The sequence below is a fragment of the Gobio gobio genome (genome assembly GCF_949357685.1).
Source record: "Gobio gobio genome assembly, chromosome: 15".
Classification (NCBI taxonomy): domain Eukaryota; kingdom Metazoa; phylum Chordata; class Actinopteri; order Cypriniformes; family Gobionidae; genus Gobio; species Gobio gobio.
This window is the reverse complement of record NC_137108.1, coordinates 38,540,758-38,554,010: the sequence shown is the minus strand read 5'-3', so window position 1 is coordinate 38,554,010 and position 13,253 is coordinate 38,540,758. Positions and strand designations below refer to the sequence as shown.

The 13,253-nt window shown below is 37.4% G+C and overlaps 1 protein-coding gene across 9 annotated transcripts in view; it reads left to right on the top strand.

Moving 5' to 3' along the window:
* Positions 1-8,401: 8,401 nt before the first annotated feature.
* Positions 8,402-13,253, top strand: part of map7d1a (MAP7 domain containing 1a) — a 67,391-nt gene continuing 62,539 nt past the window's right edge. For 8 of the 9 annotated variants that reach the window (XM_079836096.1, XM_079836094.1, XM_079836092.1 and 5 more), the window contains exon 1: positions 8,439-8,838. In XM_079836096.1, the coding sequence (XP_079692222.1) occupies positions 8,736-8,838 (103 nt within the window). In that variant the 5' untranslated portion in view covers positions 8,439-8,735. Of the gene's footprint in view, positions 8,839-13,253 lie in introns of all 9 variants that reach the window. The other variant, XM_079836095.1, reaches the window with a different exon arrangement.

Genomic DNA, 13,253 nt, shown 5'->3' with positions numbered 1-13,253 from the left:
GGTAGTTAAGCAGCGAATTAAGTAGTTGTACGGGAAAGCACCCCTGTTTCCTTAGCTGTCACTGTTTGCCTCATTCTCATTCATTATTTGTTGCTATGGTTTCTGGTTTCACAACGGTTCCTTGTTTCGTTGATTACCTTCCCTTCAGTATAAACAATTAAAGTAAAACTAAACTGAAATTTTATAGCGAAATTGAAAACAATATTAAAATAAAAACTAATTTAAAAATGCAAAACTATAATAACCTTGACATGGACAACGTTTTGACAACGTTGTCGTCTGTTTTTAGTACATAGTTGTCGTGTAAACACACCCTCAGTTCTTTGTTTGCTGTTGTCCGAGTTATCGTTGCTATTTAATGTATAGTTGCTTGTTAGTTTCTTAATGTTCATTAAAGTTTCTTGTGGATTACACTACACAGGGCACGCAGCATGGCATCCAGACTGCCAATCTGGGCAAAAATCTGTACAAATGTTATGTAGTGTATTCTGGCCATGACAAAAGATTGGGAAGTTGTTGGCATATGTGTGCCAGAAAGAAGTTGTCCATATTTGGAAATGATTTTGAACCCAAATTAAACTTTTTTGTTATTAGACTATTATTTATTATGTTATTTAAATCCCATTGCAGTAAACAACACTGCTAGTCCAATTTCACTGGTCGCTTTTTATTGATTATCCATCAATTGCTTTTTAATGACTTGGCAAGAGTAATGGCTAGAAGAGCATAGCTTGCCCTTGAAATCTGGTTGTAGTCCAGGACTCAGTGGAGCTTTGCAGCAGGTGGAGCAGATGTCGCTGTGCTTTGGCCAGGTTGTGAAGTTAGCTAAATACGTTTTGCTTTTCATGAACATATATTTACTCTTCCTTCCTGCCCTATTTCTTTTTTCTGTGTATGTTATTGAGCTCATTCTGTCCTCCTTTTACTGTCAAGTCCTCTTTATCGCTCTCCTTGTGAAGGCTTGGTGCATGCAATCCGTTAAATATGGAATAACAGGGTATTTTGTGCTGGGATTGTGCTTTTGGACAAACTTCATTCTTCATTCATTCTGTACTGCATCTGGCCCACAGCGGAGGCGCCAAACGCGGCGCGAGATTAAGCGTGAGCGTATCCGGGCTAGCCAGCTATCACCACAATAAACTGGATTACATTCGATTACTGCTGTTGTATCTTTGTTTGCGCTGTGTACTCAATGCGCGTCACTGACGCTTTTCATATGATAGGAAAATATCTAAAAATAATGCTATAATCAACACTTACTCGTAACTCGTTCATTTTGACAGCTGTAATGGTACATTGCATGTGTTACAAAGTGGAATAATGATGAAGACGGACTCGGCGTGACTGGGACTCGTGTTTATTCAGAACTCTCAGATACAAACAAAATAAACTCGCGCTGACAGCGCTCTCACAAATCAGTAGTTACTATAAATAACTTTGTTAGCAATCGCTCCGTCTCCGTGATGTCTGGTTCGTGAACGAATCATTCTTTTGAACCGGTTCTTTTTAGTGAACCGAACCAGTTCACCAAATCGGACTGAATCGTTCTAAATGGTTCACGTCTCCAGTCAGTGCTGATCCATAATTTACTAACTTTCTGACATGAGTGACAGCCCCTCCGACTAGAAATAAACAAATAACCTGTAGTATATGCTAGTAACTAAAACAGTTCACTGAACTGAGACGTACTGACAGAACTGATGAGAAGTGAACTCCGGTCCATCCGTCTCTCTGGCAGCAGGCTCTGCTCGTGCCTGGTAGACCTCGTTAAACCACGCCCCCTCCGCTACAAGATCTGATACTCATTCAAATGCAAAGATGTCAGCCAATCACAACAGTGGGGGTTTTTACTGAAGTCTCACAGCAGACACGCCCCTTGAAACAGGGCATTCAGCCAGAGGGCAAACATCAGTATAGAAAAAATGCCTTTTATTTCTAAATTATGACATTTTATGATGTAAAAAGCATACTAACAATATAAGTACACCTCAGGAAACATTATAAAATAATAGAAAAATGCCATGCCATGGGACCTTTAAAGGGTTACTTCAGCGATTAGCTTTAAGCTTTGTATCAGTAGAAACCCAGTAGTATATTCAAATTATCGTACTTTCTCCCCTCATGTCCCCCTGAGACGAGAGAATTATGTATTTTATTTCTGGAAAAAATCCTCAGATGACGCAAATATCGTAATTTTGCGTCATCGGAGGATATTTTGGCCAGAGGCTAGAGACTACAGCCAGTAGGAGGAGCTAGTTCAGCATGTTTTCAACCCACCCACAGAGGGATCTTACTCACAGAATGTAAATGCGCACGGCCGCTTCATAACCGGAGCGGTGGGGAGGAAAGTGGGTGTTTCAACTTTTCAGTGAATTCCTATGAAAGTTAAGCTTCCATAGGCATGATCTGAAAACGCGCCGGACTGGACACACGTCGTGAATGACTGCCGCACTTACCTCAGCTCTGCTCAGCTCTTCGCTCTTGTGATGAATGAAATCTGACTCCTGCTGCGTTTGTGCTGTGACTTTTCAACTTTTTTTTAAAGTGGCTCACTCACATTTTATTGAAAAGTTTTATTTTCAGTTTTTAATTGAAGTGTCTATTCTGTAACTGAACAAAATTATTGTATTACTATGAAAATCACAACGATGGTGGGGGCGGTGTCATGGTGGGCAAGTGATAAACAGTAGCCGTAACTTTGGGAGTGGCCTTGAGCAGCAAAGCAAGTGCATTCTGGGAGTTGTTGTCTTTCATCCACATGAGACTAAAATACATTTTCCTGTCTTTTCTCAGTCTAGAAGGCACCAAATTCAAAAATAATTTCACATATCTACTACATAAATGACCCAGTTTAAATACACATTCACCATCCCAGCGCTGAAGTACCCCTTTAAGCTCCCCATCAACAGCGATCATAATGGAGCGCTATTAAATATGAAGCAAAAGACCAGAGACTTCAGGCACAAGAATAGCTCAGATGATAAAAACAGATTATCCACTGCAATTGGTAAGTAGCTTCTTTGGTGGCTGATCTTTCACTCACGTTACACATCAAATAATATAGATTTTAATAATAATTCTTGCCCAGCACCCTAGCCTGGTGATGAAAAAGAGAAAAGGTTGTTTTTGATCTCATAATGCGTTAAAGGGGACCTATTATGCCCCTTTTGACAAGATGTAATATACTGTAAGTCTCAGGTGTCCAGGTCAAGCGCCAACTTTTTTTCACTGTACCATACCATACCATACTAATTATATTAACCCCTATAATAATAGGCAGCTGTCAGAGCATTAACCGCTATAGGCCACACTCCTAAAAATAAAGTTACTTTATTGGCATCGGTTCCATGAAGAAACTTGAACATCCATGGGAACTTTCCATTGCACTAAAGGTTCTTTAGATTATTAAAATGTTCTTCACACAAGGAAAAAAATGGTTCTTTTAATAACTGTTCACTGAAAGGTTCTTTAGGGAACCCAAAACGCTTCCTCTATGGCATCACTGCAAAAATCTCCTTTTGGAGCCTTTATTTTCTAAGAGTGTACATCCATTATCAGAAGTTTTGAATATGCTTGCAAAGTATGAGTATGGAACTGGTTAAGCTTGGAACCGCAGCTGTATCTGCATCCGCAGTGCATAAAAGCTCCACTTTAGGTGGCTACAATTAAATTCTTTTTTATAAACGTTTTCATTCAAAATGTACCAATAGGCTATATTTCAACAGAGAAGGACGTTTTAAAGAGTAGTTCAAGCTTTTAAACTGATCCAGTAGGGTCACAGTGGGTCATTCACCCACTCTGTCCCTTTTTCATTCTCTCTTTTTCTTCCCGGTAAGTACAATGTTTGTCATGGTAATGAAAGGGTCTATGGGCGGATCTTTGGATGGTGGAGAACGGGGTGGGGGATACATGAAGGTGTAGAAGGGCAAAAAAGGGGGCTGTGGTTTCTGCTGTGCAAGGCTCAATTCATGGCTTTGGAAAGGGGTCTGAAGGTGAGGTGTGGGGGATGAACATGTTCATGTTTGGGCGTGCATGTGCTTTGTTAGGTAAGATGAGGGAAGATTCCCCACTTAAGAACAGTGTGCTAAATTGTAAAATATAGACAGTTTAGAATGTACAGGATGGCAATGCGTCATCCAGTATATTATAAAAAGGATTGTTGGTTTAACTTAAAAAATAAAGTTACCAGGTTGCCTTAATTTTGAGTTCATTGAAAAAAAAATTGTGAATACAATGGAGATTGGTTTAACAAAGAGAAACTCAAATGTTATGTTATTTGAACCACATTAATTATCTAAGTTGATTTGACAAAAGATAAGAAGTTGTGATAACCAATCATGAAAATATTTTTTTACAGTGTACACACACACGCACACATTACACAACATATACCTCCTATTTTTATTCCTTTTTATTATGTTTTGGTCATTTAATTAGTATAATGACATACAAATCAAATAACGGAATATTCAATTTACTTTATAGAATTCTACACTGTAAACAAATTAAAAGGTAAGTTACCTGGTTGCCTTAAAATTTTGAGTTCATTGAACACAGAATCGACATCACCCTTTATTTAAATATTATTTAAAAAAATTGTAAGCATATTGCATAATTGTGTTTTATTTGTAATAATGCAGTGAAACATGCCACATTGTGCTATTTTCATGATTTATCACAAAAAAAAATATTTATGTGGTTCAAATACAATAATATTTTGAGTTTCTATTTATTAAACAAATTTCCTTCATTGTTTTAACTCAAATTTTTAATTTCAATGAACTCAAAATTTTAAGGCAACCAGGTTACTTACTTTTTTAAGTTAAACCAACAATATTTTTTTACAGTGTATAAATCATTTGCAGGCATATATTTTAATTGAAGGGATGTCATAGATCGAAGAATTGCACTCAACTGGATTATGTGTTATGATGAGTAATGAAGATGTTTGAAAGGTATGTAAAATTCATTAAACTGAATAATAATGTCATGGATTACAACAATTATTCAATAAAAGAATACAATCACCGGCAACAGCATGCTTCTTGGAACCTTGCAATAAGCAAAAGTAGCCTGATTGAACAGTTTGTCAATGCAACCTAAAAAAGAAAGATAAGAATCACAATAAACAATTAAGGCCCAAATCTGCTAAAACCATAATGACTGATAAATCTAAATCTGTTATATTGCCTCAATTAACACAAAGAAACACAGTGAGCTTATAGATGATGTGACTCAAGAAAACCAGTACAATATTCAGATGAATGACAAAAGCTTTTATGTATAGTGCACTTCATCTTGGCCTTGAAAATGTGCTTTTGTTACATATTCAAATAGAATTTGTTAAGACTTTCTTTGACTTCACATTTATGAATATTTACCTAATTATCAGTATAATTATTGAAAAACCCTTTATCGTAACTGTTACATTTAAGTATGGCTAAACTTTGTGGTTGTCTTTGCCCACATTTTACAACAAAACAAACATTTCCCAACTACATTCATAGTGTGTGCTGATTAATATTGCTTTACATTGCCTCACTAACAATATCTAATGTCATGCAACATTAAACCAGAACTGTGGTTGACTGGAGAAAAGTATTTCAGACAAATGACTTTGTATGCTGACTGATTGCGGGTTCTCATTCTGCTACGTATTATGATCTCTAATAAAAAAAGTATACAGCCTGATTTATTTGATACCACATTGTTTAATTTATGATCTGTCAACCCCATCCTGTTTCTTCACATCTGAACGCTACAAGGCAGGACAGAGTTTGGCAGAAATGTTTCACACAATGGACAGACGAGACTGCCCAGACATCTTCTCAATACGTTCCCTCTCTAACATTATTCTAAAGTTGGCTGATACCGTGTTCCTCACATAAAAACAGACTTATGAAAGACTGGAGGTCTATCTGGTTGCATTCTGGGCATTCCTGTTATTGTGATTTTACTAAGGGGCCACTGATGACCCTGCACCATGCAGAGATACTGACCCTTGGGTTCTTTAGGACAATAGACAAGCTTCTTGAGACTGACACTGTTGAACCTGAGCCTCAACAAGAATATAAAAATACTGTGTGTCCAGAATTGAAGCAATGGAACAAACTGTTTATATGTATGTGTGTGTGAACATAGTTAAACCAGACTTGTTTCTCACTCAGTCTCATTTCCCTTTCTAATTTTCATTTAATCATTTTCGAGATCTATTGTGTCCTGTTTACTCCGTGGCTGGATGTCCCTCACGGTCCAGCCTCTATTCAGCTATCAAATTCAACAAAGCCATCAGAAAATATTGCCAAGAATTTGTTTAAGTTTGTGTACGCCCACAGAGACATAAATATTCACTATGTGTGTGTGTTCACATCTTTAGTTCACACTCACAGCGCCTTTTTGTGAATGGTTTTGTTCTTTTCTTCTATGAAATGCTGTTTACAATTGCATCATCAGTGTACTCACAAAACTGTCCTCAAGAAAACAAATCTGCACTTTGTCACAGCTCATTTATTCTTAACTCATATAGAAGTTTCTGAGTGAGTCTTTCCATTAGCGTCATGCTTTAACAGTGCAAGTGAAGAGCATGAGGTCAATGAATAGAGGGATATGTGAACGCATTAGCAGATGTGTAGCTATAGTATCATTTTAATATACCTAAAGCTTTGCAGAAAGAGTCAACTTCAGAATGAGGTATGTTCATACTGTAATTATCAGTATTACACATGTGATCTAGAAATGATTATATATGTTTTCAACTAAAACATGGTTGTTCGCCATTCAATAATGAACTGAGAATGCTGTTTAAATTCCAATTTAATTCAAGAAGGTGAAATGACATCCGATTTGAATTTGAATGAGAGGAAATAATTAAAATGAATTGAGATTCAAAGAATGCATGCTATATTATATGTATTATTATTATATTAACTTTAACTAAGCTAAGTTTGTCAAAGTTGCCTTGCCAAACAATTGCCTTGACTGTATGGTCCTTATGGACAGATGGACGGACAGACAGAATTAGAAGAATAGATAGAAGAAACTCGGGGCAGGGGCAGTGTTTATTGGGGGTCCTCAGCCCCTGCACCAAGGTTCTAAACCCCCGAAATCACTCTGTCCAGTTGCAGTGACAGGTGGTTTTTTTTGGGGGGGGGGGGGGGGGGGGGGTGTTAACACAGGCCAACAGCTGCACAAAGGAGTCCCACTGGTCTTTTCGGGGGACGTGATGTCCCCTCTCAAGCGTGCCATTTGCACCCCCCAAACTCACTCCTACACCAACCCCCTCTCCCCTCAATAGTGTCCACTCTTATTCCTCTTCAGCAGATGCCAGCTGGGCTCTACAGGTGGCAAGCAGCTTCGTAATTCATAGGATTCAGCAAAAAAAAAAAAAAAAAAATTCTGTTATCATTGTTTTGTCTCTCATGATATATTAGGTTATTTTGAACTGAACAAAAGACACATTGATTGAAAAGAGAAACTGATTTTGTCTGATACTATAATTGTGACATTCTTCAATCTTTTATTTTAAAAATTACATTTTAAGTTGTGAAATTTGCTATTTTGCTTTGTGTTAGCTCATATAATAATAACATAACTTATAACAAACACCAAGCAAGGCAACAAGCATGAACTTCTGGTCATTTTATCATTTGCTTTGAGACTTATTTGGGCATAAGCATGACATTGAAGGGATCCCAGTTTCTTTCCCGTGTTGCTGTATTTCCTTTTGAAACAGGACGTTTGGATGGGATTTTGAAGCTTTAAACGTAAGTAGTTTTAGAGGGATTGTTCTAGAGCATTTGATTGGATAAAATAAGCGAGTGCAGTATGAGTCATCAATATTTTGGGCTGTTGTCTGGAAGAGAAAGACTGCAAATTTTAAATGCGCATATGTGGTAAAAGTTATTTTCTTCCAATTTGCACTAGCATATACGTGACCACAAAGCTAACATGCATGGACACAAATCCACAAAATCCTACTTTTACAGACATGGATATAATATAATTTGTAAGCCTATTTGAATAAAATGGGCGAGGGGTATAGTCTCAGACACTGTACAACATGTGATATGGGCTCATAGAGAGAAAACATCTTTCTAAATAGTCATTACGGCATCTTTCTATAATGAATAGGGATTAGCCCATTGAGTCACAAACTAGGCAGTTTGAACATTTTAGAGACAGTCAGACGAAACCTTCTGATGTAAAACAGGTTGGACAGGTAAAATAGGTAACCGTTTTTAAAAGATGCGAGCTTGTTAACGAAAAAAAAATACTAAATTATTTATTTTCTACTTTTTCTGATTAGATTTGCAATTTCTAAAACGTATTAACAACCATTGAGGGTAAATATGCATTACTTTAATTCTACATCCACCCCTATGTAAAATGTGGTACATTCCACACTGGAGGCCGAGTTGGGACGTTCTTCAGCTCACAATGAGCCGCATGCCATCACCTTCAGAGCGGCAGAGGGAACACGCAGGCGTCCGCTGTGTGTCAGAAAGTTTATTGAATCTCACCGCTCCATGAGGCCGTGACAAATCTACAGTTTTATTACTGGACTTTAATCACGGGCTCTACATGTGTCCATCGTATCCATAATTTGTCCCCAAGGCCCTTCAGCTGATTGTTTTGGGGATTTTTGTGGGCTGAGCAGAAACAGGGCTCGGTCTCGTGTGCCTGTGGAAATCCGGAGCGACTGAAGAAAGTTTCTCCCTGCCTCACGGAAGGAATGAATGCATTTTAGAGAGGAAAATCCACATGGTTTAACGAAAAACATGGAATTCAACCATCTCGACGCACAACCGGGGATAAATCAGCTGACACCATCAGAAACACGTAAGTCGGTGTTTATGTTAAATCTGTATTTCTCCCCTTGGTGAGAATACATGAATAGTCTGTTGAGTAGAGCAGCCTTGCTTTTGCCTTCCACCGACAATATCCGTTCAATAATAGTAGCGGAACAATATAAAAACTGCTATTTTAGGGTAAACTTTGACATGGTTTGCAATTACAGATCCCTAAGGTAGTTTATAAAAATGAAATAATGATAAATAATGCTAGGACGTCCCCCAGATAGCACACGCACGTCTTCAAGATGTCTGTTAAAGAGCGGTTCTTCTGGAAAGCATCTGACAAATATCTTTAATAAGTCAGTTTTACATACATTCTAAATCATAAGCATCTTAAAGACGTCTTCTAAATATTTAACATCTGACACGAATTGCCTTAGAGATGTATTGCAGAGTTGTTCTATAGTGGTAGGCCTATTATTTATTCATTTATTGTGCATTAAATAAATGCATAAATATATTTCCTTTATTTACTTGTATAATTGATGTAGTATGTGTTTTTATTTAAAAATAGACGGATAAACATGTACTTCTATTGAATTGTTTGTCTATTATCTCAAACTATCCATATCTTTTTATCCAATGCATGACGTGTTTACAGTGATTCAAGCTAAATCATAAGATGTTCAAGCATCCATTCAGGCTGAATGGACAACGATTTATATATCTGACATATTCACAATGTTTTTCACACACTACTAATTATTAGCTGGTAGTTATGCTGCATGGTCTGAGCACTAACATGTGTTTTGCTGTCATTTATTGTGCACCGCCTTTTTTCTGTGACGTCACTCGTGCTGTATTTAACGTGAGAATATAAAATGATTAAAGATGATTTTTCAGTTGATCACAATGATTGATTCATCATTAAACACTTAAAAAAAAGCTCACATGTAGGTGATTTATATGTATCTGTTGACTAAATCATCTTGGCAATGACGCCATAGTTACCAAATAAATAGAAGTTAGAACCGTATGACCTTCATGGTGATTTGGATGATCGCCTGGTAACAGCTAGAAAGATCAGCCATTAAGATACACCCTGCAATTATGCATGTCCGGATAAGCATAAATATATACTGTAACATGACAGAGTTGATCTATTTCTCAATTCATATTGCAGTCATTTAATGGCGCTCCTGAGAAGATGGAGATCTTTAGGTGTTGGGGTTTGGCTGTTGCTTCTCATTATGATAGTTTGTTATGTAACATGGAGCCCTTTTGCAGCATCTAGGTTTTGCTTCCCATTTCTTCTGGCTTCAGGCTTATAATTGAGCATTGGTTTGGGTAAAACTACCTCGTTTTTCTTTTCCGTCTTTGCTGAATATTCAGTTAGGATCTCCCTGCAGATGCTGGATTTGAATCCATATTTTGCACTGGCGATTCTCTGTAGTTTTGTGGTTCGTGATGAATACGTTTCCCAAAAGTCATGCAGAAATAATCGACTTGGTCATGCTTTTACTGCAGATGTGTCATCATCCTAGTGACTATGAGGATCATGCCTATGACTCGTAAATATCCTTCAGACTAGTTTCTAACTGAACGTTTTGTCCTAAAGTGAACCTGAACAAGATGCGTCTTTTGTGTTTAAGTCCTTTGCATTCAGGACTTCATTCACTGTTGACTGTTACTCATTAACTTTCTTTTTTAATCTTCATAAGAGAGCTCTGTTTGCGTCTTTAGACTGATTAATTACCTTTTGTTGTCCTTTCATTTTATACCAAAGACACGTTGCATGCTAGTGCACACTTAGGAGCCCATTATTCAATTGTTTGAGAGAAAATGCAAAGTAAATTGAAGTCGTCAATGTTAAAGGCATGCCCTGAATGGGAGCTGAGGCGTTTTCAGTCTGACGAGGTCTGCTCTGTTGAGTTTTGCCCTGTCAGGACTTTTGAAGAGCATCTTCTAATCTCTCTTTTCTTTAGATCTGCATTCAGGCACGAGTGCCGCTTGGTTCCCCCCGCCTTTCGTTTTACATCCCCGACTGTCGACACTGTCTGGGCCTCTTTCTTTGTAGTCTCCCTTTGCTAACCTGAGAATCGGTCTTTAATGTGCTTGAATCATTAAGATTCATAGCTTTCAATGTTTCCATCCAAAGTTGTGAATTTAACTTCTGCGCAAAACTGGAATATCACATAAAACATTTGCGAATAAAGCACCGTTTCCATCCCATGTGTTCAAGAGAACAAAATCGTCACTTCCTGGAAAATTGGCACAAAATATCTGTAATAGAAGTTTCTGCAATCAGGGAAGCACTGTCTCCCCCCCCCCCCCCTACATAAATGACTTGCTTTATGCATAATGACTGCCATGTTATCTTTCTTTGGCTCCGGCATTTCAGAATGACCAAACCAACATTTGAGATGCTGTGCAATGAAATCAGTCCACTGATTAGTCCAGTTATCCAATCACATCCACTGTTGAGGCAAAGTCACGTGAGTCTTTTGCGCATTAGCCTTGCTGCGATAGCCGGTGTTGACAGTGTTTAGCCGCAACACCGGTTACATCACTTGCCCACAGCGGCACCACCCCCACCGTTGTTTTGATTTTTTTTATAGGAATAAAATAATTTAGTTCAGTTAGAGTACAGACTTAATAAAGCGTGAGCAGAACAAGAGTTGTAGCACAGACCAGCACCAGGAGCCAGATTTCAATTTTAATAAAGGCCTTCTGAAGCGAAGCGATGCGATGCGTTTGTGTATGTTAAATATCCATATTTAAAACTTTATAAAGTAAATTATCTAGCTTCCGGTGAATCGGCTTCCGTATTTAGGGCCCTAAAATTTCCGCGATCACGGAATCGCGGAATTAGCATATTAACGCGGAATCTAGTGTTAATGCAGAATTTCCCGGATCGTATGTCTGGGGAAAATGCAGACCGGGGGAAGCAAATCTGGGCGACACAACCCCTCCCGTCATTTCAGCTCCCCCTTCAAAACAATGGGTGTGTCTCAATCAGCTCCTTAGTTCAGTAGTTAGGACACTGATCAGGGAGTCAGCCCATTGACTTATGTCCTGATCAGTACTCTGACTATTGAACTAGGGAGCTGATTGAGATGCACCCAACGAAAGTATGGCGAAGCGGCTCAAGAAACTCATAAAAAGATGCCATTACAACAAATATTTAAAATACGCTGTCTTTAAACTGTTTCTTCATTAATTTGGAGAGTAACTGAAATTATTACAATATCAAAATATTAAAAACTCCAATGTTTTTTAATTGCAATGAATCATGATTAAATACAGAAAAATGTGATTAATTCGTTTTTTTTATTATCAATTCACATTTCACAATATTTTGTTGTGACTTAAAGTACTTAGAGTGCAGTGTTATGTTGCATTATGCAGTGTTTGTCCTGAAAAGTACAGAGTAAATGTGATGTTTGTTACCTCAATAAATTTAAGGGCATTCCTATTTTATGTTTTATTATAGTAACATTAAAAGCACACTCTTTTTACAACTAAAATAACAGTTAAGTGTAAAAAAAAAAAAAAACTGAATTCCCAAAAATTCAGTAATTAAGAAAAAACGTAATTAGCAAAAATTAAAACGTAATTAGCAAAAATTAAAACGGAAAAAACGGAATTTGGGGAAAAAATAAAACGAAATTTGGGAAAAAATAAAACTGATTTTATAGGGCCCTACGTATCCAACTTACAAAAAAAGTGTAGTGCCTCTCGCAGTTCAAAATGCTTACGCTACATCAGACGAGTGTAACTGGTGTGCAATGTCGTCAGCATTGTTTGCCATTTTACTGTTTTGTTGTTGTGTTTTTCATTAATAATAATAGGCTAATGATCCCACCATTCAAGCAATCCACCCCTAATTTGCGCTAATTTGAAAGCTAAAGTAAAATGCACATGGACATTCATAATGCAAATTAATTGAAACCGCTATGAATGCCCGTGGGAATTTCAAATTAGCGACACCCCACTGGTGATACCGGTAATACTGGTGTTGTCACACATCGATTAACTGGTGGGAAAATATTGTCACCGTCACATCCCTATTGCGCATCAAGGCATTTATTCGGTAAATGTGTTTCCATCATAGTTCATGCACATGTCTTCTTTCTTATCCGATAAAAAATGTATCCACCTCAGTTGAGAGCTTACTTTCTTAATGCACATTTTTAGAATTTATGCGCATCTTGGCGTTTCAATTGTGTTTTTTTAAATGTTATATCCCAAAATACTTTATTTATATATGTTTTCTGCAGGTTCAATGAACTCTAGTGGCAACTAATGAGAATTGAGAGTAGTGATTGGCCGATATCTAATCATAATATTTACTGACAGAAAATGAGATGTATTTACATTTGGGGAATTTAAATAAACACTTATTTTGCACATTTTATTTGAGATTTGCTAAAAAAAAAAAAAATTAGCCAAAGTTTGCAA